The sequence below is a fragment of the Venustampulla echinocandica genome, assembly GCF_003357145.1.
Source record: "Venustampulla echinocandica strain BP 5553 chromosome Unknown scaffold_8, whole genome shotgun sequence".
Classification (NCBI taxonomy): domain Eukaryota; kingdom Fungi; phylum Ascomycota; class Leotiomycetes; order Helotiales; family Pleuroascaceae; genus Venustampulla; species Venustampulla echinocandica.
Window position 1 is genome coordinate 1,159,760 of NW_022474213.1, and position 25,321 is coordinate 1,185,080.

The following is a 25,321-nucleotide window of genomic DNA, read 5'->3' on the forward strand; positions in this document are numbered from 1 at the left end:
TATACTCGCAATCCCATCTTCGGTAAGGCTGTCACCACCCATAGAAGATTGTGTCGACTTTAAGGTATCTTGGATTTCCTCCTCCAAGTACTCTCGAACGAATACAAACCGAGCTGGCTCTTCCCGGACCCGCCGCCGTCATGGACTGGCAACCCGGTTTCACAGACGAATACCTCAAGCTACACTTCTCGCATGAAACTCCTCGCGTTTCCTTCCCATATTCTGGCTGCAATCCTGTCTCGCTGTCGAAAAGAAAACGCAACTCTTACAAGATTGCTCCACGGCATCCTCTTAACCTCACTCAACACCCACATTCGCAATGCCCAATCTTTCGCATCCACCACGCCCTTCTCACTCCGTCATCTCACGGGCTTATCGCCAACTGAGATGGCCGTTCAAGTCTCATCGTTGGAATCTATATATAATGCAGAAGCCTTAGCCTCGATTCGCAAAGCCCGAACGCCAGAACAACTCACAGAGGGAATATGGAGCATTGCGCGCAGCTTCCATTCATCCATGACCGAGGAAATCACACGCTTACCAAATGATAATATACTAGGCATCCTACTATATATCTCCGATATACACGGTTTTTCAAGTCAAAAAGGGGCAAGCCGCGACAGAACACGTGTGAAGTAAGTAATATGGGGAGTTTGAAGAATGAAGGAGATGGGAGATGGAGTATTGAGCGGGTGGTATTCACGCAGTCGGGCATGGGTACTTGGCCGGTAGCTGGGGTTAATGTTGCACGTGTTGTGGGAGGAGATTTGGTAGTAAGTTTTACGTGGCTGCAGTCAGACGTGGAGGAGCAGTTTATAGATGCGGTGATGGGGGATGTGGAGTTTTCATTGAAGTTTGTTGCACAGGGAGAAGATGTTTCCACTGGGCTGTAACATCTATCAGCGCTGGGGTTTATGGCTGGCAGAAGAACCCTGCGCCGAGGACAATAAAGCCTGTTGAAGCGTGATGGTATCTGATGGAGTCTTTGCGATGCCAACAGTTTCTATATATATATGGTGTAGCTGCCAACAAAGTGGAACAACATTTGGTAGGTCTACTAAGATGTTGGAGTCTGGACGGAAGCACATAGTGATATCATAGCCACCTAGAGGAGGCTGGTGGTATCAGGTGGGAAAGGCTCAGCAAGATCGGTTGGTTCTAGCGATTTCTGGGTTGGATTTCATAAGTGATACGGACAACTTTTTCAATGTAATGTACATGTACCTTGTAGTACATCAAAGTAGTACTCTTTTCTGACCTGGCCTTACCCCCAGCAAACCAAAAGTCGCAGTGAATAGCTACATTTCCGAGCCAAGAGTTCCTCAGCCTGTTTCGTTATTAAGGGCCACTGCTACGAATTCTTCAACGCCAAGGCTTGCGTACTTATGGAGGTGGGTGTTGGGTAGTTATATGTAGGACAGTCGATATTTGCAGCACCGAAAGATGGGGTTGTGACTATAGGGCATTCGTTTCTCGGTCAAGGTTCACAAGTAACGACCTCCCCTGTTGCCCTACGACCGCAATCATAATCGTATTGGCGACGTTCGTATACGGAGTATGTTTGTATAGTCTGGCCTGTATATAAATTATGATTATCAAAGATAGATGACAATCGTATGAACCTGCAGCAAGGTGGTATAGTAAAAGGGCTGTCTCTTATACACATCTAGATGTGTATAAGAGACAGGGGTGGGGGGGGGGTCGAGTTTTCTGCCCTATGGAGCATAAGGTATGAAGCGTAAAAAAGGTATACCCCAATTATAGGGTCCTATAACTATTTTTNGGGGGGGGGGGTCCTGGTTTTTGAGAGGATGTCGTTCTCGGTATCTTTACAAATGAGGATGTGCGGCTGAGAGGCTGCTGAGAAGGAGAGGCGTGGATGTGTACCACCGCTCCCACATTGATTCTAGATTCAAAGGTATAGTGCGACGCTCTGGGCTACTAGCATCAGCTGGGCGATTATTTATAGGTATCACCAGCATACAGGACGCGATGTCCTATCAATTCCCTCTAAAAAATTCCCCGGGTGCTGGTGACTCACCCGATAGGATTGTCTCGCAATTCAAGAGCGGGGGTTGATTAAAGGCCAATACTAGTACATCCTCTGGACGCTCAAAACTCAAAACTCAAAACTCGTTCATAGTGGCCGAGCATTCAGTCATTGGTCGACGGAGCACGTATCCTTGGATGGTCAATCCGACAAGCAGGAACCACGGCCGGCAATTCACATTATAAGTACGTGTGAATCCTGTTTCTGTGGCGGGGGTGCCAAAAGGGTTCTGAATTGGGTGCTGGAGTGGCCGTGCGAGCAGAAATTAGGCAAGGTATGGGTAGGCAGCTCAGCTCTTGGGTGTGGATGTGCGACCCAGGCCCCGCCTTGTTGGAGACTCTGGGATTGTGACCGGCAGCCTATCATTCCCTTGAACAGGTTCAAGGGTTTAAGTTTAAGCAAAGTATAATAAACTATGATGATAGTAATAATAATAATAATAATAGTAATACAACGAAAAGAAATAAAATGTTGGTAATATCAAGAGTAACAAATAGCTAACGTTTCAAGAAGAAGTCCCTATATCGATAACTAGAAAAGACCTAAGGTTTACTAATAAAAGATAACTACAGCCTACAAATTCAAGCTGAGGATTAATTGAGTGTTTAAGTTATATTATATATATTATCTAGGAATGGTAAGATTGCACGATCCACCCCTTTTCTTCACTGTTGTCTCCTTGTGTTCTTTTTGCAAAGCTATCTGCTACCTACCTACATATAGAACTTATTTTAACTCCATGCTGTATCTGTATCTATATCTGGGGTATGAACATGAACAGCGTCGAGGGTCCGTGCCGGGAGCCGGGTGCCGGGCCAGTCCTGGTACAGAACTGGTACAATAATACTAGTACGAGTACTTACGGACGTACAGTACAAGAAGGGACGGCGGGGGATTCAGCCTCTCCTCTCCACGCGCGGATTATCCGTGCATCCTTCGTACTTGAATACGAAGTACATGACAACAATAGCAATAGCTAGTACAGTACAGTACTTAGTACAGACAGCAGCCAGCTAGTGATCATCGGCATGGGTGCTGTAGGGCTCGTCCCTGCATCGGTCCCAAGGAAAGAGGCTCTGCAAGCTCGAGGTCGCGCACGAGCACAACGATATCCGTTTTCAGCGGACTTCAACGTTCCATTCGGAATACAGTCAAACAAGCGCTCTCATGATACAGTATGTATATTCTTATCTTATGTCTCGCCCTTTGCTTTGCACCACCGCTCATATTCGAGCCATCCCCCGGCCGCAGCGAATCCATCGTGCGTCCGGCCGCCCAGACTCGAGAAGCACCTTGGACGTGGCTGGCTGGCTACGTGCCCCAACAAGGTCCGCATTGGCATTGTTGTGGCTCCCGCCGTTTTGTTCTCCAGGACGAAACAAGACCAGTTATGCAGTACGTTCAAAACCAATCATCCCCTAGACGAAAAAGACGCAGTCCGTGTGCGGCGAGGTAATGGATTCTATACTTACTCCGCACTACGAAAAGTACTTGTAGCAGCTAAGAGTGTTCGATCTTGTTTCCACCCCGTACTCACGGCCCGCGCTGGGCGGCTCGAGCGTCCCCGACGCTGCCAATCACTACGAGATAGGGAATAGGGAACCTGCTTACTCGTGCTGGTGAGCCAGCACCGAAACTCACTACGAGTGCTGTACTCTCCACCACCCCCGCAAATAATTATAACAGTAGGCCCCCTGGTCGTAGGGCTATTTTGTATGGGAGGACAGGGGGCCCACCGTTACAATTAATTAGGGGGGGGGAGGGGGGGAGTACTGTATAAGACTACCGGGCACCAAGGTCATTGAAGCTCGCCCTGCGCCGGCCTTGCTCGATGATCTAACAAGTACGGGAGGTACATGTACATGTACTTCGTACTTCGTCGTACTTCGTACATGTAGATACTACTGTATACCACACCGCGATGCTGCAGATCGCGCGGACCTGAAAAGTTTGTGTGACCGTGCCCCACGGGGAAGAGCTGGGCCGAGCCGCTAAGGCCGCCGCTCGGTAGCACGAGAGAACAAAGAGAGACAACGGCGGCGTGCTTGGTCCTGGCCTGGTAAAATTATTGATCCCCACGCAGCGAGAACCGTGGCGGGTCGGATTATGCCGAGCCCGTTCCTGGAGATCTTCGTATGTGAAGATGATCGCCCAGGCGTGCATCACCAGCGAGCTACCCTGCATCTGGGTACGACAAGTTATTGGCTGCTAGCCGGCAGTGGCAAGCACATCCCGCAAGCCCGCGCTCCTCTGGAGTCTGAGAGCAGTGGTTCGTTCTCCTTGTTGGAAATCTAGCATATACCTTATATAGTGGACATCAGGATCAGCTGATGGACTATGCTCTTGTCCGGTTCATCAACGTGTTTTGGAACTGAACTGAGCATACCCTCTGAATATGTCGAATAAAGCCGATATACTCTTGCCATTAACATGGGTTCTATGTACTCTCAGTGCGGGCGTGGTTGGGGCAAGAGTCTGGATACGTCTACGACTCGTGAAGGCGGGCGGTTGGGATGTTGCTTTCATCGTTATGGCAATGGTTCGTGAACATCCCCACCAGAGGAGGACCTGGGATCGAGACTGACACTTTTTTCCTTTAAAGCTCTGCGCCATGGCCAACTCCGCCGTGGTCACCGCGGCTATTCATCATGGCATGGGCAAGCATGGATCCGAACTTTCGGACTATGATCGGGTCCAGGCAAGTATGCTGGATTGGATATCACAAAGTCTCCATGTGTTGTCCACGAATTGGGGGAAGGTCTCGGTCGCGCTACTCCTGGTTCGAATCATTCAGAATGCGAATAATCACAAGTATTACTTTTATGCCGGCATGGTCCTACAAACAATTTTCAACGTGGTGTGCGTCTACACCATTTTCGGTCAATGTACACCTGCAGCAACGCTCTGGGACCCGAGTGTAAAGGGATCCTGTTGGAGTCCGGAAAGCCAGAGGGATTATGCATTCTTTCAAGGCTGTAATGCTAGCCATACCCCGTTTCTTCTTGTGATTAGTAGAGCTGCGCTAATATTATGGATGCAGCTTTCTCTGCGTTCACAGATTTAGTCCTGGCGATCTATCCAGCCATCACCATCTGGAACTTGAGCATGCCCCGAAAATTAAAAGCCGGTCTTGCCGCTCTGATGTCGCTTGGTGTGATGTACGCATTTCTTTCAACGCTCAGCATGATTCTCAAAAAGGCTGATCGTGTTCCCTAGTGCCATGATAGCAGCGATCGTCAAAACCATCAATATTGCTTCGCTAACAGCCCGAAGTGACTACACGCATGATACAATGGACCTCGCCATCTGGGCTTGCACAGAACAATATCTGATCATTATCGCGGCTTGCATCCCAACATTAAGACCTCTCGTCAACCAGAAAATAGCAAAGAGGCTATTCAACTCATCAAATTACGTTCACGGCAAAAGTGTTTCTAATCCGAAAAGATCGAAACGACTGAGCCTTCGCGGCAACGATTATGACAAAACTCCCAGCGACCCATATGGCTATCCCTTGACAGCTTGCAGCGACCATCGGTCTCGTACACCAGAGCAAAATCAGGAGGATCCTGAAGCCCAACTGGTTCAACCGCCTGCGGCAGCTAAAGGACCGAGTAGCATTACTAAGACGACACAAATTTCGCAACACTTTTCCAACTGGCAGGTGTTGCCGGAAACCAACGAAAGATTTTAGCAATGGACCGTGGCGAACTCTGTTTTCAAGGGACCGAAAAGGTAGACTGCTATGCATAAGACAGGGGCGACACGCGTAGTGGTAAGGTCCGCGGCGCCCGGCTCGAGCGAGAATAGGAAATCTAGAACAGCGGCAGAGAGGACACAACCTTGGGAAAGGAAGCTCGACAAATTCATCGCGAATGCCGTGGGAGCTCTGATACGGCTTGTAAATATTTATTGGGGCCAGCTTCGGGGAGGAGTAGTAATGCAAGAGTTCCAAGGAGACCATAGTAGCCCTATCAAGCTCATGCGCCGCCTCTACCATCATCTCGAGCTTCGGAAGCTCGAACTTCCATTGGTGCCATATTCTTCAACGTCCAGTCTTTAGCTGGCTTCGATACATCGTGCGAGTCCCCTACCATTTTTCTAAAGGAGTGATGGCTGTGTTTTTATCGACAATACGTGCATTGGACAGGTTATCCATCTCTTGAGCTAGCAAGTCGTCCTCCTCCTGTGTCTGAATTTCTGTCACTTGATATTCTCCCTTTGGTGCCTCGCGGTCTTCTGCCTGGCCTATTTCTCGCTTGTGTAATTTCCCTGAGGAACTTTCGTGGTCTTTTAAACCCTCCATGACTTAGTCTCCTCCCTACGTGACCAAGGGATTGGAACTCAATGACATAATCAATGAAAGCCGCTGAAACGAAACTGTTGAATCCGAAGTCGTGCCTTTTTGTAGTGATTTGTCAAGTTCTTCGTCGGGTTTTTCCTGGGTTGAGCAGAGTAGCTGGCGGACTATTTCTTGTCGCTCTCGGTCTCAGCTGTCTTCAGGGACCCATCCTCTAGGATTTCGTTCACTTTTGATGCCTCGAGATAATTCGACAGCCTCTATAGTCATACGACCATCCCCCGATACATCCGTCCTCCCTGAATGAGATTCTGATGCAAACAACTCCAGCTCCGCTTCATCTCCTTGCGCCTGCGCAGCGAGTTCCTTAACCACCGTGATCCAAATAGGTCTAATATTTGATGTTCTGGTTGGAGATTGCATTCTGACTGTCCCAAGCGAGCACGCTTTCGCTTCTGGGCACTCGAAGGGATCATTGCCAAGCGATCTTCTCGGATGGTCGATCATTGGTATCTTCTCCTCTTTGACGCTTGGGTAGCAGCTGGGAAACTGGGGCCCTGCTGCAGTGGAAACTTTGAAAGACACTCATCTGCAGATGGGCGCTTTTGGGATCAGGTTGAAGCATTTCGGTCAGGAGGGATCCCAGCTGTCCTCGATGATCAGAGAGTCAGAGACTGGTGATATAATGCGCTGAGTCCAGCGTGAATGACGCCACGGTTTAGGCCTTTGTGGTAGACCAATGACGTATTCCATACCAAAAATGCCAAACGACTACGAAGTACACATCAACCGCGTTTGTCTATCCCTTGTGAGTCCTAGGGTGCAGCATGGGGCCCCATGGGGACGGGTTTTGAGATGTCAACCCACCCATGGGCTGGGGCGTACTTTGACGGCCCAACCCATGGGGACCCCATACGGAGTAGAGGTGGCTTCTGGGGCAATAAGTTCCTATGGGGCATGTGACCTTATCATATAATATAAGCTATGTGATATTATAGTACTAAAGTACTTCCTTAGGTATATAAAAGTGTAGGTTTAGTAGGGATTAGTAGATAATAAAAAAGAAAGTTAATAATTATGCTGAAACTATTACATAGTAAGCTTTATCTTCTATTCTAATACTAATACGTGACCTAGTTATATTTTATTATTAATTATTGCAAAGTCAAGACGTCGAGTGGTCGTAGCGTCCAGCTATCGAGCTATCGAGTCGGCGAGTTGTAGCTCCGGGGGCGATTCAAACTCCCCGGTCGACTATCCTCTAGTTACGGACGTAGGATAAGAGAGTGGCCTGTGAGTAGCTGTACTTTACTTAAAAGACTAGTCCTAATTTCGCTTCTTACTCCGGGTCGCTTCTATCTCCTCCGGTCCTTCAGAACTACGTGTAGCTTGTGTTTGTACAGCCCGCCGACTCGACAGCTCGACGACTTTACCACTCGACTTGCGATAGCTCGACAACTTAACAAATAACTTTACAACTAGCTAAAGTATATATATATATACTAATTCTATATATAATAAACTATGTGCTTACTTATATATTATACTTTCTAAAAAAGAGAAATAAAAAATAGTTATAGGACCCTATAATTGGGGTATACCTTTTTTACGCTTCATACCTTATGCTCCATAGGGCAGAAAACTCGACCCCCCCCCCACCCATTGGGGCGCCCAAACCCATCTGGGGCGTGGGTAATGGCCCCCCATGCTGCACCCTACTTGTGACTTGATTTTTCGACGATGTGATTCCTCAATTTCTGGAGTCGCAAATTGGCGATTGTGTCAATCCTACAGTACCATCGATTGACACTTGCCCATGATGTACCCATTCCACAATGCCCTTATCACTTCTCTCTATAGCCAGTCTCAGGAGCCTCTCTTCCCGTTGTCTTTGTTGCATGATGTGAAAGCCATCTTGATTATTCAAAGGGCCAACACATAATGCTACGGCCGTTGACCGCTCGTTTATCCGGGGATGAAGGAATCAGCTTCCTGAATCGACTATCCGGCGTTGGCTTCTCAAGATGGATTAGACGTCCAGCGTGAAGAATGGTGTGATAAGGGTACTGATTCCCCCTCAAGTTTGATCTCGACTCACCTTCTCTCGCAGCTCTTCAACTTCTGAAACCTCTCACTTCGCATCATCTTGCCTATCTTGCACATCCAAGCCATCATCAATCCTCCGCGTTGATATGGCTTCCTCGGAGATGGTCCAGGCCGTCCCCCTATTCCGAGCATGTCCCAGGACACCGCCAGAAAGCCCAAATCTATCAGCTACAGATATGAAAGAGCGGTCGCAAGCAGTCGTGGCGATGAGAGTGCTCCTTCGAACACCCCAAACGCACCGACTCACTTGTCCTCTCTTACGTTTGTTGGCCTCGCCTTGAATCTTTTTCGCCATTGACTCGGGGCGCACAGGTTTCCTCGCCGTCGTCCACATCTTCATGACCATAACGAATGCACATCCATATGAAGGCGCAGAAAATGATTCGAGATCGTGTTGGTATGTGTGGCCGTTGCATTTGGAGCACCTCGATCACCATGAATTGCACTGTGCCGTCCGGTGACTAACGCCACTGCGCATATAGATCAATCAACATGCATTTTGGAACACCTTCAGTAGCAGCTCCTATAGTAATGACATTATTTTCGGAAATGACCCGATTAAGAATCCTCCTATTCGTAGGATCTATAAGTAAGTTGGAAGTATACTAGATCGTATTAACCTTAGAATAAATGTTTTCCTTTATAAATAATATTAATTTGACCTCGGTATATATCAATCTTATAAAGAGTACTCCTTATACATTCACAAATATCCTAAAAGGTCAAGAGGTTGTCTAAGTACCGACACTCGGATGTTTTGTTGACAGCCTGTGTCAGTTATCACTAACCAACCATAGGACGGCTGATATACCAGGTACAGTATGATGAGCCGACTCATTGGTGAATAATAATCGACTCGAAAGAAAACTACTTAACTTATACGAGACGTACCTACGACACGAAACACACGGCTACCAAGTATATTACCTCGGACATATTCTTGTAGCACGTGCCCGTTTGTAATCGTATACGTGTGTATGTTCCTACCTTACTCTGCGTCGTCACTCTGTACACACAGCTACCTCTAAGAGAATTATCTTCCTGCATTTTGTGCGTAGTAGTTTGCACGGATTTTTCTCTACTATTTTACCTTCTAGACTTATATGCTAAATTGCACTATACGAGACTCTTGCTTGAAGCCATCCTATTTTTCAGATTACTCGTACTACGCAAATTGGAGATCTTTCAAATGCGAATCAATCATGACTTCCTCGCCACAGGTCTCAATTCTCGACCGTCTACCAGACGAGACTCTGCAACGTATCCTTGAATTTTCTATGGCACGAGAGTCGCCGTTTTATATGGACAACCCATATCCCGCAGTGAACATTAGTTTGATCCGTAAACGCTGGTATTTTCCTCCCCCTATCCTCGAATCCTCTACTGGTGCTAAAGACCCTCTCTTCACCAATACTGGCCCCTATGGCAATACGCCCTCGCATCAACGCGATGCTCAGTCGGTTCACCAGGCTGACTGGATTGCCATCAATTGCACCAACCGACGGATCCGCCGCCTCGGCAAGCAGTCTTTCTTCAGGGCTAAGGCAATTGCCATGGCAGCGGAACTACCAGCACAACTTCAGCGCAACGATTTCAAGCGCATGATGCCAAATGACCAGGAAGTGGCGGCTATCTTGTACCCGCGACATTGTTATTGTTAACCCCAAGGAGCAGGCGCCGACATGGTACCTAAGGCTCCCCCGGCTGTTGGCCGCATTACCGTGCCTGCGTCGCTGCACGCTGATCTATGGCATCAGGACCGAGAGTGATGACCGCGGCAGTTGCATTATGCGGTCCGGTGCTGCTGGAGATGCAGGAGCTCATGGTTACGGTAGGGCTACCTAGTGATTTAATGTTGGAGGAGGCTATTGGGCCTGCGCAAACTTGGACCAGACATCGAGATGATATGGAGAGGTTTATTTATCCGATCCTGAGAATGAAAGCCGAGATGCTGGAGGCTAGGGGGCGAAGGGAGAAGGAGAAAAAGTGGGCCTAATAAGGACTTGAACTTGAACTTGAATGGGAGTCGCGATTAAGTTGGAATTAAGGGAATTTAGCGAGGGGCTTCCCACGATGCGCCGTGACGCACTCGACCGCAATACTACCTACCTTACCTAGGTACACCGCGCCAATCGATCAGGTTATTGGGGGCTTTCAGGGGGAGAGGGCACAGTAAGCTTTCTAGGGTGTTTGCTGGGGTTTGCTGGCCCCGATGCGCCCTATATAATATTCCGGTTTCACCCCAAAAAAGAATCATATGTATGCAAGCCATTACTCGTACTCCATAAGGCTAATTCTTTTAATTGACGGAGGGTTCGTGAAGCTGTATCCGCGCCCACCCCATTTGGGCTGGACAGCCTCCTCTATTCCAACCTTATTGAGAGGCCAGTACTACAGCCTAACAAGACCGTGACCATGGAGATGCGGTATAATTTCTTTAAAGGAGTTGCTCCGTACAGCCTCAAGGGGGCTTGGTTGCCGCGGGTGCCAGCAACATCAGTCAATTCATTCCTTGGCCGTTCTGGGTGACTGTCAAAATTAGATCTCTTGACCTAGCACGGGCTTGATACTGTTTGTATCCCTATGTACGTAGTAAATGGAAGTCATTTGCAAGTCTGGACCGTCTGGCACAAGGATACTCTCCATAGCCTCGATGCCTTCACATGAGCACCACTCGTCGGAACTCCTGCGACTCCCGCGGCGGCGGCTCCTGCGACTCGGGTTTCTCTAGCACGTACGATGGATTCAACTTGTGTAGCTTCAAGGATGAACTTCTATTTTCATATCCACGCTGCAAGCAAAAACATTCGACGCCCTGCGGCTAGACAAAGGATCCCTATGGCTCTAAAATGTCAACGCTATTCCTAGATCTCAAGAATGGCCGAGGAAGTGAGATAAGTTTTCATCCACTTTATTCATCCTCACTTAAAGTACCTAGGTAGTATACATGCCCCCGACAGGAACTTCAAAGAAATGCCAAATCCATAACACTGGGCTCATCTTCCTTAGTACCCTTATATATCATCTGAGATTCACTATCTCGCTCAAATTCCATACTGATCGTGCTACGGCAGGTGACGACAGCTCATCCAGTTCAGATTCATGAGGTATGTTCAGTACTAAAATTCTAGCCTACAAGCACAGGATGACAGAAGCACTGCGAGGTTGTTCCTTTTCTGGAAATCATAGTAGGATACCATGCAGAGTTTCATGTTTCCAAACGTTTTGCAAAAACACACATATTCGGAGGTTATCGCTTGGATGTTAATAGCTATGTTCACCGACACTGTCGCTATAATGTAAGTCTCAGCCTATTACCTCTTATTTATTACTAAGTTAACACACCCTTGAAAGAACTTGGCTCTCCTTGGTTCTCATAGTCGTAAACCGCTACCCCATAATTCGACACGACAACGGGCTGCAAACCATCCTCTCAGCCTACCGCACTCCCAACTCAACCTACCCCGCAAGCCTATCCTGGGCCGTATATTTCAGCGTAAACATCAAGCCTGTCAAGTGCTATTCACACAACAATTACTGGCACAGAATCCCCCTGTACGAGGGTTTAGCAGCTGGGTGCAAAATCACTGGGGTGGATATTTGAATGGGAGAATGCAGAGGGGCAGGTAGAACGAACTATTTGTGGGGCATGATAGAAAGAGTCTGAAAGAGGAGATGACATTGGAGAGTTTGTATTTGCGGCCACTGATAAATATCCTAGAGAAACAGAACGAGGTGCAGAGCGCGAGTAAGAGTGAAGAGAAGTAGCTTCGTGATTCTGGTAATATTCCGGTGGGGGTCTTTTCTGTGGAGCCGAATACTTCTGATGTTTTGCTGTTGGACTTTAAGCCTAATACGCCGGCGACTTGGACGGCGGTCATGGAAAAACTAAAGCCGTTGGAGGAGAAGGGCTACCTCACGCACTGGACTACGAGTGCTATTATCGCGCAGCACCCAATCACCGTGGTTGCAACCGGTGATGTACCGCTCCACAAGCTTATATCAAATATGACATACCGACAAATATTCTACGATGCGCCTATCACGAAGCTCTCGGAGCCGAACACACCATATAATAGTAATAACTCATACTACGGCAGTACATCCATTCGTAACGGTGTAGGGTGGGTTACGTTCGGGCGCTTAACTAAGAACCAGAAGGAAACAATCAAGGCACAAACAAAGAGAGCTAATGAGCTTTGGAACGACAAGTAGATACTGGGGTACGCCAGCTTGGCCGGTAGTTGGCGGAATAACATTTGGGAGACTTTAGTAGAACTTGGAGCTGGTATTTTGAAAGTTGATGACTTGATGGTAGCTGCGAGATGGGATTGGAGGATGTGTGTTGTAGGGGAGATAGCCATGTGTAATGGTTAGTTAGGAGTATGTGGTAGATAGACAGAAAGTAGTAAACACGCAATAGAAGAGTAAAACGGCATATACACCAGTTGTCAGGAGAGGCACAAGCAACATGTTAGCATTATTTAACTCTAGGGATTTTTGTAAAAGTGTCGGTGCTTTGCGTTAGGTTGGCGCGACTGGGAGTTGTAACATGTTGTTTTTTGGTTAAACTATGATGGCGTTTGATATGTACAACTATATTTAGGTCTTAGGTTCAAAATAAATTGCTCTCTAGGTAAGCGTAGGAGTCCTCTTAGGAGGATCCCTTGCCTACTGGTCAAGTGCTTTTGCAACCTTGGTAGCTGCCGGCAGCTACAGCGCTCACTAGTAGATAGCTAGGGAGTAGCAATCCCTCAAACAACCATCAACAACTAGGCGAAGGCCAAGTTACGGCTCCCTTGAATTAACCCGAACTGTGGACTGAGAAAACTCCGACTACTGCATCAGTTCGGACTAAAAAGGGCAAAGGGTGCTAGACCCAGAACCCGGTGCGACTATCCAGGTTGTAAATCCATGTTCCCACCGAATTTTGAGCTCCATTACCACGAGAAAAATACTCTTCAATCATGCACCCTATTATGCCAGTGTATGGATGCAGCCGTGCCACAAAAGTACTTCCGAGGCTCGATAAATTTATCGAGCATCTCAGAAAATATATAGGAGCAATGGATATCTGTGCAATATAGTGGGCTCTATAGAAGGGCCCCTTGTAGAAACAAACTGCGAAACCACTTCAACACTGATCACACTATGTATGAAGAGCCCCCCCACTTACCAGACATAGCCTGATCTCGAAGGCCATTAACATGCGGCTGAATCTTCTTGGTGATGGGACTTTACGCCTTGAAGACATTGACATGTGCCCTCTTAGCCTTGATGGATGCATTTTTTCGGATGGATGAGCACATGCCGGGCCATATTGTAACACACGAGCTCGTCGAGCGTTTCAAAGGCTGCCATGTGATATTGGGAGGACTGTAGGCGAGCTACCTGCCCAATATGCAAGAATGACACATCCGATAAAAGGTGGTTGCCGGGTAGTGTTATCAGGTAATTAACGGATATTCACGAAAGGAACGAGCTACACTTGCAGCAGAAATATATCTTTCGTAGATGCATTGCCCTTGAATAACCGGTAAAGAAAGACACGAGGGCTATGGAGCAGTAGTTATAGACAAAGGTAGTGAATTGCAAGATGTTAGGATGCTAAACTGGGCTATCGATAGGCGCAGAAACAGAAATGACTACTTCTTTGAGCGGCTCTATTCTCAACCGCCTAAATTTCAATTTGCCGAATATTAACAGATGAGCTTTCTGAGCACTAGCCTTAGAGTCCCAATCGCACCTTTTTGATAATTGCCATTTCCTTTCGGACTACCACAACTTCTCCAACAGTCATTTGATTGTTCCTTTGGAGGGGAGAACTATTTGATGACGGCTCAACAACAATGGAAACACCACAAGCAAAACGGAGAATTCAACAACCTTGCTGTATGTGAAGGATGAACGTGTACCAACTTGCAGCTTCTCTTTTACTTACTGCATTGCTTTAATTGGGTTGATGAACTCTCCTTGTGATACTTGTTTCGACTTGCTGGAGCGGAACTCCAGGAAAGAGCTATAGCCCTGGCGTCACTGGTGATACAGATAACGGAGGATGCTGAGGATGATGATTTTTCCCCGTCCTTGCCTATTCGTTGATTTCTTTAGCCCCCATTTAAGTTATGTAATAGCAATTTAACAGGCTTTCTTTCACTTTGGTGTCATTGTTGGTTTGGTTGATATTCTTTGACGCTCATGTTCGGCTTCAAATTCCTTCCCTCAACAGTATGGCGTCATCACTGGCGTTACGGTCACTTCAACAATCTTGCTGTCCATGGAGGCTACCAAAAGCGATTTCATTTGTAGTAGAATGCCTTGCAAAATTCTATTCTTTCAACACTTGAGGAAAATGCCTTTCCTCGCTTCGCTTTGCCGTACTTCGAACATGATTTGAATACCCACAAACAACGCCGATGATGCGGTGAGTATGAACACGATACCTGATGGTTACCATTAGTCACTGGAGCATTAAGGAATGGGGGTTTCTGTAATGGGGATCGACGACAAACCTGAGTAATCCTTGAAAATCCCACTAATAATACTTTTCAAGCCGTCCACACCTACTGCAAACCCTACTAAATTCGCCGTGACCATCATAACCAAATTTCCAACGGTCCCAATCCCACACAGCACCCTGTATGCCGTAGGATTATTCTCCCATCTCTTTCTTGGAAACAGATACCCCGCAATAACCTCCGGCATCATGAAGAACACAATCAGCCATCCCCAGATCAATAGGTTCAGACTGATATCATGCCATAACGCCACAAACGTAAACACAGCAGCATAATTGATAACAGACCGCACAGTCGATATCCAGGTCCTTGAGCTGGAACCTCCCAGAGGTACATATATATACCTAACCAGCCAACGGTTAAAGCTTCGGTGCCAGGCCCGCCAGAATGCGACAGTGGATGGGTTGTTGGAGAGGCAGCGGAGCATGTTTTCTGGAGGGTCCATACCGTCAATAAGAGCCCAAAGACGGAAGAATCGCCAAGGAAGAAGAAGTTTTAGCCATAATACGTGAAGGTTGAAATATGAGAGTAACGAGATCTGCGCCGGGGTGTAATCGGACCAGGTGGGGTGTGCTTTCGAGATTGCGATGCAGTAGTCGTAATGCAGGAGGACCTCCATAGCGAGCAGAGTGAGTAGAAACCGGATTCCGTACTTGATAGTCCGAGAAGTTTCGATGGTCTTTGGTGCATACTTGATCTGGGATATGTAGTCGTTGAACGTTACGATTGGGCCAACGAGGTATAATGGCGCGTAGATGGCGTACCCGACGTAGTTGCGGAAATTGTAATCCTTTGCGTTGGCGGAAATGTTGATGCGGTCTCTTTCGGAGAGGTTAGCAGGGTCGAGTTGTTTCTTCTTGTGGGTATTAGCTCTCGTACTATGATTTTTGTAGGAGGAAGACGAACCTCTAATACGCTGGCGCCTCGTTGGCTAAGGCTCCAGTAGTAGTCCAAATTGAAGCTTATAAGCCTCAGCACGGTAAGATTGAAAAGAATCTGCCACCTAGGCATAATTCCACTGTGGCTATCAAACCAACTGCCCCAGCTAACCAAGGCGTTTCCGGAATCCGCTCCAAGCGGCCATATAAACGATGCAATCTTCGCAAACGGATACCCTGCCGAAAGCTCATTGGCAAAGAGAGTGGAGATATTGAATATCCATGTTGCTGCCGGAATATAAGTTCGAGGAAGCCGTGTCGCAATAACAAAGTTGGCGTATAATATCAAGAGGACCTTGAACACCGAAAATCCATGCAAAGCCGCCAAAAATACTACCGCAAATCCAAAGTCAAAGGATGCTCGCTGCTCCAGCCGCGCTTCTCCTTCTGCTGTTGAACCATATGGCAAGCTGCCATTCACTTTCGGAGAATTGTTTCGTGAGGGTATTGGCCGCAAGCGGTTGTATAATTTTCGAGCGAGAGGGTGCAGCGTTAGAAGGATCGACATGTACGGTATGTTGCGCCGGAACGTAAAATATTGGGCATCGGATATATCCTACGTTCTGTGAGTATAGATCCCGTAAACTTCTCGAAGTTACGACGTACAATCTTGCGACCCGGTATCCAGCCTGGGGACAGATATGGCTCGAATTTATGGTAATTCGGATCAGATGCTGTAACAACCTTAGAAGGAATTGGTCAGATTGGAGAGCCCTTTACTAACGTCTTGACACATCGTATGCGATCCAGAACATGTATGGCACAACCGTTAAAAACACAATATAATATATGTAAAACTCCGGGGTGTTCCATTTCGAAGGCTCTGCTAGAGGCCGGCCATTGCGATCCGTCTTGACGGCATCCCCTTGGATCGAGTCGTATCGTTTCGATGTCGACGTGGCAGGGTCTATGCGTGCATCAAGGACCGCTTTATAAGGAGTGGACGAGGAGTTGGTGAAGCGTGTGTCGATTGTGTCGAGGGCGTAGATGCTCCTTACATAGGAGAAGATGCCCATTGCGCGCTGGTGCTCATCGAGTCGATATTAAGGCTAGGTACGAGAAATAGAGTAAGAAGAAGATAGGCTGGATATACAAGAGGTAACCACAGTAGCTAAAGAAGTTAGAGCCTGAAATGAACGTTGGGGAGGGCCTGGAAAGAGTCGTGTCGTGGTGATAAATGAGGCAAAAGCTGAGCCGAGGAGCATTAAGGGGTACGAGTACACGGATTAAATAAACTCCGGATTACCTTTAGCCCGAGTCCCGTTCGTAGTACACTGTACGTACTTCGTGGTAACCCCTATTAAATACAATTAGTACCCTAAAATACGCAAAACCAAATCTGTAGGACATAAATAGAAGGAATTCGCTGTACTTCGTAGGATGCCAGCATTTAATGCTCATATTCAGAAGGGAAGTACCTACTCCCGCAAAGAACGTACTTGTTAATACGGCGGTTACTCTAAGGAGATATCGGCAACACACTCCAAAGGCTTTTTCATTGGATTACATTTTCCGTTTCCGTGGGAGAAGCCCGATTCATTACTCACTACGTCTTTCAGATGACTCTTCCACGTACTCATATCTATACGAGATCGAGGATAACAAAATGTATTTGAAGTACCTCTGGACGATTAACTGCCCAGGTTTTACTCGAAATCTCGTCTGCTAGTAGCAAGGATATGAAAAGCAATTTGATCGTTTATCCCTACGCTCTCCTAAAGTCATCAGACATCCTACTTGCATTTCCCTCCAGAAAAAAAAGCTAATAAACCCAGCCTAATAGCATATCAGAATGGCTCAGAAGAAGCACCCTTCAGGGCCAAAAGCGCAAAAAAGCCACCAACCACAGGTCTTGCCGTGAAAGTTAGGCCACCAGGAAAGCTAAAGAAGGCTGTTAGTAATTACTTATTCAAACGGCGAACATAGAATTATAAGTGCATAGGCCTGAAAGGGAAAAATGATGCAAATGGGAGCACGGCATACCTTCCAGTTGGCACTTCATATAAATCGGTCATGGCGCGGTTAGTTGGCGTCTCAGAAATCCAGCTCGCAATTTTCCCGAGAAACATATCCTTGGTGCTCTGCGATGCGACGGCTGCGACAAATATCTCCCAGTCACTCTTTGTGTAGGCATGTCTCGTGTCAAGGGGCACGCCGTACTTGCCCATTATAGTGGGGTAGAATGCGCTCTGCATGTCATAAATCTTCTGCGGAACAAGGTTCGTGGCGAGCAATTTGTCGCAGTAGATGTTATACAGTAGGCCATGTGTGTCGTTGGAACCGTAGCTCAGTGTTGTGTGTGGTGGGTCGGCATCGTGCGCTACACCGAGTGTTTGCCATTGGTCAATGTAGGAACTTGCGATGTTGGTATAGTTCGCCCCTGTAGCGGTGTCGCCGGTTAAGTTGGCTATGATAGCCATGGCTTGGATGCCAATCATACCCTTGAGAGCTAGATTGGTTTGGTTTTCGAGTGGCCCAGCAAAATCATCTGTTGAGATCTGTTTTGCTGGAATGAGTGCTTCGTCTATGAGGTACTGTGCCCATTGGTCCAACATCTTGTAGTGTTGCTTGAGATAGTCTTTGTTCTTAGTCCGCTGAGCGTAAACTAAAGTCATAACCAGCATGTTGCCGCATTCCTCGAGTGGCATTGCCTCGTCGCCTCCGTCGGTATAGCCTGTTGCGTTGGGGTAATGTGTTCCCAAGTCATGTATCGAGTATTTGTTGGGGTAATGACCGGATTCCTGGTTCTCGAAAAGCGGGTCAAGCATGAGTTTTAGCAATTCTGGGTTTAAGTATAGCAGAATTGGGTGAAATGGAAAGACGACGTCCACAGTCTGAGTGTTGCCATTGGAGCTGATCTCTTTGAGGAAGAGATATTGTTTAGTCGAGTCCCCAACTAGCTGAAGGGCACCGAATGCTTGACGGGTCGCGAGTGATGTGGCCGTGAGGTAGTTCTGTCCTCCAGCGGCCAAGGAGTCCCGTGCAATTTTGTTATCCAGGCCCCTTGCGGTCCTGCTGGCTCCTCCATAATCATTATAGAAAAATCCAACCTTAGAGTATTTTAGCACTTATTAGTCAAGAAGGTTAGGTTAGGGGCTTACAGCTTCATCTTCACTCGAGAAATAGGAAGACCACAATGAAGGCAGAGGAACGATACCCGAAGCTCCATTAAACTGAATGGCTTTTTCTTGTGCAAGACCAATTGTGTATAACGTGCTGTGGGTTTCCTTGTGGATAGACCCGAAGTCGCTCGAAAATCCAAAAACTGGCCAGTCTTGGTTGATAGGACGGTACGTGGTATCTTTGGAATTTCCCAGCTTTCCGTTGGTCTGGAAATCACCACGAACATTCTTGTCCGATCCCGATTGGAACGAAAGGTTGTCGCTGTTTGCGGTTGAATAATACCAATTACCCCAGTTTGCTTGGTCAAACGATTCATCAAAGGCGAGTTGGGTTTCCCGATGGATTTTGTGATATGCCACCTTGTCGCTTGTGACGCCGTAGTCCCATTGTGCTACAGAGCCGTGATCTCCAGCAACCCATTCTTGATAATCAGTCAGCTGACGTGCGGCCACATGGCTTGTGCTGGTGACTTACCCGCGGATATATCAGTGTAAAGTTGCACATGATGTGGATTCCCGTCCAATGAGGTCACTTCGACGTTAAGATAGGAGAACAAGAGTGACTGCCTCTTCATATCATCGGGTGTGATAGGCGAGGTGAAGGTGATATTCATCTCCACCGAACCGCCGACATCCATCGTGAAAATACTGCTTGTCGAGGTATATTGGAACGCCTTCTGAATAACCGGTTTGGGTCCAGGGGCTCCCATCCATGTGTATGTAGTCCCGTCAACGCGAATCATTCCAGTCCAGGCGGTGACTTGTCCTCTGTCATAACATGTCAGTTTTATCACAGACGCGTCGGGGGGGATCATACGCCCAGAATTGCGACCACTGGCCAGCCAAGTTCCCGCCGTTCCCATCATCGTTGTCATATAGCCACGTATTGAGATATGGAGATTTGACAGCCAATGGAATTGCTGGTGGCTGCGCAGGACTGAAGGTTGACTGTTGCCCAGCTGTGAGGCCAGAAAGCACCACACAAGCGGCGAACAGCGCAAGCTTAAAGATCGACATCTCTGCAAGGCCACGAAATAAGACGGATCGAAGATCGAGGGGTCCTTTGACCAGTGAAGCCTATCGACTAGCAGACTCCCTGACTATTATATAGTAGTTCGGGAAGTATCTTCAGGAACCTTGCTGTGCGGGGTATAAAAGGGAGGGGGCAGCATGGTGATGATGCGGCTGGAAGAAAATGTCTGAGATACCGATGTTCTGGTCACAAGCGGTGAAGAAAGATCGAAAACAACAACAATAATAAAGCAGGCCCAAAAGATGTCAAGACGATTCGGTTGACCGCTTACAGCCATTGCAGATGAACGACCGGGCTGGCCATATATGGTATGTACCAAGCATCTCAAGCCCGTAAAGCTGTTACAAGGGAGCTTGGCAGATTCTCGAGTAGGCTTCGGAGCTCAGTGTCCGGAGAGGCCTTTCTTGAAGCAAGAAAACAGCACTTAGTAGGGTTGTGTGATATGCTTCGCCAGACCTAGTGAGACGATATGCTAATGTCGCAGGGAATTAAGGCTGGAATTCAAAAAGAGCTATAGCAATATCAACAAACGGCAAGCAGGAAATTGGGGGGATAATGGGAGTAGGTACAAGAGAGGAGGAGTTGAAGCTGGTTCAAAGGCCAACTAACTCAACCTAGGTATTCAAGAGAGTGACCAAGTGCCGGCCCAGACTTCCCCTGTAGCAAAGTGAAAGTTCCACCTCACTTCGCATCACGCTCCTTTTCTTGCTATTAACAAGCTACAGGTGAACGCCCTGATGTGATCAGAATACATCCCAGCCCGGATATTTACCTTGCATCTCCTAGTGGGCAACGCTCGTGACCCTCGAGATCCGTCAGGGGGAGTCTTTGTCCGCCGGAGTTATCATCAAATAGGAAGCTATCGTCATGACCACTGCAGGGCCAAGAGGATAATAGGTATTCTCTATGATCGACATGCCGCTCATCGGGGTAGAGGAGTACGAGAGGGCGGAACGCAAAGATATCCCGAGACCCCCCCGTTGCTGCCGAGGCGAAAGCAAAAACGACGAGACGCAGGCCGACATCATTCTCATGAGACTGGAAGCTCTCGGCTGACCAAGAATTCTTGGGATATGTCTTATTCTCCCTGCCCGGCGAAAATGTTGATGATCCGGGGATAGAGGCAACTGTGGAGGTTGCAGCGCGTAATTTAAAGAAACGGTTCCAGATCTAATCTGGTCCTGATTCCGCAGGAATTTTTTAAATCGTGTGAGGTTGAAGGAATGTGGGAGGGGCCGAAACGGGCCTTTTTGTTATCCATGTGTAGATCCTAGAATGTCCGATCATAAGCGTTGGGGTCCTTGTGGGGTACTCGTAAACTCGAACCTCAACTGCAGAGAGTGATATACGAGTATACAAACCATCCCACTCCGCATGCAAGTCAAGGGCTGGGCTCTATAACATCGCCTTTCGAGGCAGGTGCTAACAACATCGTGGCCATTTACTGGGACGACGTTAGTGCCGGCGAGGTTAAGCAACGGCGTAACGGTGACCTGTTGGTTGGTTACATCGTCTTGTTTCCGACTTGCTGTTACACTATATCTCTGTAGGCGCTACATAGTTACATCCCTCATGCATAACTCGGTCAAGCCAGCGACCAGCAAAGCTCCGATCGGTGATGTGAAAAGCTGAGGCATGTAGCCATAGCAATCTGGAAACAGCCCATATTATGAGCACAAAGCCACCATGGGAGAATGTTATTCAAATATTCCCTGGTTTCGCCTAGCTGTAGGAGCTAGAATTGATTCTACCCGTCCTAGCCATGGAGAAATTTGCGAGACTTGCTAAGTTGGGTGGTGGTGGTCATAGCCTCATAAGCCACGGAGACCAAGATAGGGTGGAGTAGGAGTGAACAGAATACCGGAGAAGATGGATTCAGCAAGACAAGAACATGCTCAACACGATAGAAGTTGTAACTAACATACCCAGACAGCATTCGTAGTCCAAATCCGCTCAAGCCTGCTCCAGCTGTTTCGAAGTTAACTTCTTCTTCCGGCTCCCTCGTCTAACTTTAGAATAACCACAACGATAGAGAGGTTACTCAACGGGCCAAGGCCTATGCCACTCCTAAATGCAGAAAAGTATCGCCCGATAGGTGAAGGGTGGGTCTATGTTTTAGTTGCTCTAGGACAAGTTGCGTGCTTCAAACCGTGGAACCGCACTTTTGCCTCATGCTTCTCAAATACTGAGAGAGTGGATGTCCCTTCGCATCACCAAATATAAATGAGAGGAAGGACGACGCAATCCAAAGTTGTACCGCGTCCAACAGAGCAAGAGCCTAGAACAACTATCTCATGTAGCGGACGCACCAGATGTAAAGGATCATGCTTAAGGTTTCATGGAGTAGCAATGCCAATCCCCCCCGGCTTCAGGATCGAAGCAGCAAAACTTCGTATTTGGAACGGGTTCCACGGTGTAGAACGTTGCAACTAGCGCCAATCCACCCGATGTTGCAGGCACGAAAACAAAATAATGATAAAGCATATTACTCTTAGAGTCCGTTGAGTCAGATAGCTGCATTCAAGGTTAGATGAGATTAAGGACAAAAACATGTGGTGCGGATTTCCTACTCAACAGGTACTCGAGTAGTGAGATGAGCTTTGTACAGGACTCTGATAACTCTTGAAGTATTATGGGAAACGGGAGCTTGGGTCGTTCGTCCATATGACTACTGAATTATTGAACGTACCCGTAGATCCTGTAGTTTGTCACCGAAACCCCCGTAACGCACCCCTGGGATGGAATCGGGCTCACCAATTTCCCGGAGTTTTGCCGCATCATGTAAACATCTCGAGCTCACCAACATTTGATTCTCAAGTTGTAGGTCTAGCTATAATGCAAATATTGTGGAACCCGCCGCAGACATACTTCAAGTGCCATACGGCCAAGTAATGGAATGCCTTCCTTCTTCGCCTTCCAACAAGGTAGCGATCCTCGTGGCGCAACCACCGACAGCTCTCCTCTTCTTGGGCGATTTCGCGCTGTGCCAAATGCGCAGCGGTTTGGTGTAAGGACCCAGAGAAGTGTCCTGTTTACAAACTCTACTGCTGGCAGAGGCTTAGGGAGGGCATATGGTGCAATATTTGGAAACGGAGACGGAAGTGATAGCGAGGATGGGGACCTGTCGGATGACGATGAGGAGGGCATCATAAGACGCTGGGCAAGGACATCGCGGGACCTATGGCTAGAACCAAAGCAACCCGCGGTAGCTAGGGCTGTAGATAAATGGTGGTCGCGCTGGGCAGTGTTGGCTGCTCTGCCTGCAGCTTTGGTAAGTTACCTAGTATCCAGTTGTGGCTACGGACGACTCGGAGGAGAGACTCATAAACCAGACATGTGTACTAACATTCATATGCTAGGCAGTAACTTGGTGCGCCTTACCTTTTCCTCAGTATGATCTACCGGACGATAACGATATTGATGGGCTGGGCTTTGGCTCTAATGAGTTGGGACACAAGACCCCGGGTCATGGAGAAGCACGAGTCGAGATTAACTTCTGGTTTTTCCTATTCGTGTACTACGGCTTCTACAATATCACTGCCTTGATGTGGGTTACGAAAGTCTTCAATATCTACAGCCTGAATTGGTAAATTCCCCCTTTCCTTCCTATATTAGCTCCTCATCTGACCTCGAAAGGTGGCCGCAGAGTCTAGGTTTCCCGTTCACAGTCTCCGTAATTGCAGCCATCTCGATAACTGCCCCAATCCCAGTCTACTGCTTCCCAGAATCAAGGTGGTTGACCAACCATAACACAACTTGGATATGCTGGACATTCTTCACGATGGCTATGCCCTTAATAATCGCCTTCGCCATCCTCCTGAACCACGAGCGACACCTAGGCCTCCGTCAGTCCCTCTCCGAAACCCAACGGATATTTACATCATCTTGGTGGACTGGGGATACTGATACAATTTCTGGCCGAGATCGTCCCCGGAGACCTCCCATCCCACAAGCAGCATTCGATCCTGACGCTCCTAGCGGATTTTCCCTTGCTCCAGATGCTACTCACCGAGATCGGCCACGTAACTTGGCCATGCGGAAGCGCTGGATTCCTGCCAGTTTTGTCAGATTCATATGGTTTTGCACAGCTCTGTTTATTGCAATGATGGCCTATGTTTTGGGCGAGGCCTATGCTGAGGTTTACCTTAGAACATTACCGCACAATACCATTCACACTATTTTTTACGTTTATAGCTGGGTAGTAACAGTTCATCTGTTGGATGGTTTAGTGGGTTGGATATTGGGTGGAAACGAAGGCGAAAGAGTAGGGAGCTACCCATTGGGCTGGATATTTAAGCTGTGCGCCGCCTCTCTAATTTCCCTCATCCCATCTAAGCCGAAACTGACATGAATATAGCTACTTTTCTTTGACGTATCAAACATACGTCCGAGCCCTCTATGCCCGTCTCCGCTCACCCGAGCAATTTATATACCTGCAAATACTCTCATCATCCTTCCTCATCATTCTCGCACCACTCACAATCTCCAAACCGTTCCACTATATTCTTACGGTTCTCTCTATCAATGGCCAGACCCTCCCCGCGTACCGGAAGTTCTGCGCTAGGAATATCTTCATTCGCGGAATCGCCGAAAATGTCTCTATGCTCACCTTCCTCGGCTCGATTCTCGTGCTTCATTACGGAAGCAACAAAGACGTCTACCCCTATTTCGCCTTTGAGCAAGGCGAAACAACCAGACCTGTTGGCCCGGTTGGATCGCCTATGGGTGGGGGAGACCAATATAACTTCAGCCTCACTTTGTACGCGTCTACTATTACGTGGGCTTGCGAGATCACAGCGGGCTGGATTGCGAGAAGGATATTATGGTATGGGTGGAAGGTAGATGTTACTGGGGAAGCTAAAACAGATATGGGGATGTTGCCCGAGCTCCTTCCAACGGGAGTGGTTGTTATGGTCCATGTTTTACAGAACATGCTATTTTCGATTGTGCGGTTGAGGTTCCATTGATGACAAAACGGGAGGATTTAATAGCATTCGATTTGGGCATTTTTGAGCACGGAGTTGGCGGAGCGTTTGATAGATATCCCTAGATAGTTTTATTTCGTCCATTCAGCTAGAAATATTTTACCATTGGCACATGCTAATAGGCGAGCATCCTTCAAGGACGAGCTCCGCTGATAGACTTTTTAACTCTCTCGTAAACCCTGGTTCATTGAGGCTTACGTGCGTACGGCGTATTGCAACATCCAAACCTGGCGAGCAAGGGCTGTACAACAGGGTGTCCCAGGAGCAAC

At 47.7% G+C, this 25,321-nt stretch overlaps 8 protein-coding genes across 8 annotated transcripts; 5 read left to right on the forward strand and 3 right to left on the reverse strand.

Moving 5' to 3' along the window:
- Positions 1–4,445: 4,445 nt before the first annotated feature.
- On the forward strand, positions 4,446–5,744 carry BP5553_08739 (Integral membrane protein; the record flags this gene model as incomplete). The annotated part of the gene is made up of 4 exons (XM_032017362.1): positions 4,446–4,589; positions 4,653–5,025; positions 5,091–5,208; positions 5,267–5,744. The coding sequence occupies 4 exons, from the start codon at positions 4,446–4,448 to the stop codon at positions 5,742–5,744; spliced, it is 1,113 nt and encodes a 370-aa protein (XP_031866793.1).
- A 2,737-nt stretch (positions 5,745–8,481) lies between these two features.
- BP5553_08740 (uncharacterized protein) lies at positions 8,482–8,802 on the reverse strand (the record flags this gene model as incomplete). Its single annotated transcript, XM_032017363.1, has 1 exon — positions 8,482–8,802. One exon carries the CDS (start codon positions 8,800–8,802, stop codon positions 8,482–8,484), a length of 321 nt encoding a protein of 106 aa, XP_031866794.1.
- An 856-nt stretch (positions 8,803–9,658) lies between these two features.
- BP5553_08741 (uncharacterized protein) lies at positions 9,659–10,117 on the forward strand (the record flags this gene model as incomplete). Its single annotated transcript, XM_032017364.1, has 1 exon — positions 9,659–10,117. The coding sequence occupies one exon, from the start codon at positions 9,659–9,661 to the stop codon at positions 10,115–10,117; it is 459 nt and encodes a 152-aa protein (XP_031866795.1).
- Positions 10,118–10,203: 86 nt separating this feature from the next.
- Positions 10,204–10,452, forward strand: BP5553_08742 (uncharacterized protein; the record flags this gene model as incomplete). The annotated part of the gene is made up of 1 exon (XM_032017365.1): positions 10,204–10,452. One exon carries the CDS (start codon positions 10,204–10,206, stop codon positions 10,450–10,452), a length of 249 nt encoding a protein of 82 aa, XP_031866796.1.
- Positions 10,453–12,335: 1,883 nt separating this feature from the next.
- Positions 12,336–12,671, forward strand: BP5553_08743 (uncharacterized protein; the record flags this gene model as incomplete). Its single annotated transcript, XM_032017366.1, has 1 exon — positions 12,336–12,671. One exon carries the CDS (start codon positions 12,336–12,338, stop codon positions 12,669–12,671), a length of 336 nt encoding a protein of 111 aa, XP_031866797.1.
- Positions 12,672–14,792: 2,121 nt separating this feature from the next.
- On the reverse strand, positions 14,793–16,928 carry BP5553_08744 (uncharacterized protein; the record flags this gene model as incomplete). Its single annotated transcript, XM_032017367.1, has 5 exons — positions 14,793–14,899; positions 14,969–15,830; positions 15,881–16,468; positions 16,519–16,586; positions 16,637–16,928. 5 exons carry the CDS (start codon positions 16,926–16,928, stop codon positions 14,793–14,795), a joined length of 1,917 nt encoding a protein of 638 aa, XP_031866798.1.
- Positions 16,929–17,699: 771 nt separating this feature from the next.
- Positions 17,700–20,051, reverse strand: BP5553_08745 (Glutaminase GtaA; the record flags this gene model as incomplete). Its single annotated transcript, XM_032017368.1, has 5 exons — positions 17,700–17,793; positions 17,896–18,962; positions 19,014–19,456; positions 19,510–19,802; positions 19,852–20,051. 5 exons carry the CDS (start codon positions 20,049–20,051, stop codon positions 17,700–17,702), a joined length of 2,097 nt encoding a protein of 698 aa, XP_031866799.1.
- A 2,912-nt stretch (positions 20,052–22,963) lies between these two features.
- Positions 22,964–25,034, forward strand: BP5553_08746 (Uncharacterized protein; the record flags this gene model as incomplete). The annotated part of the gene is made up of 4 exons (XM_032017369.1): positions 22,964–23,338; positions 23,427–23,653; positions 23,704–24,366; positions 24,425–25,034. The coding sequence occupies 4 exons, from the start codon at positions 22,964–22,966 to the stop codon at positions 25,032–25,034; spliced, it is 1,875 nt and encodes a 624-aa protein (XP_031866800.1).
- Between the last annotated feature and the right edge of the window lie 287 nt (positions 25,035–25,321).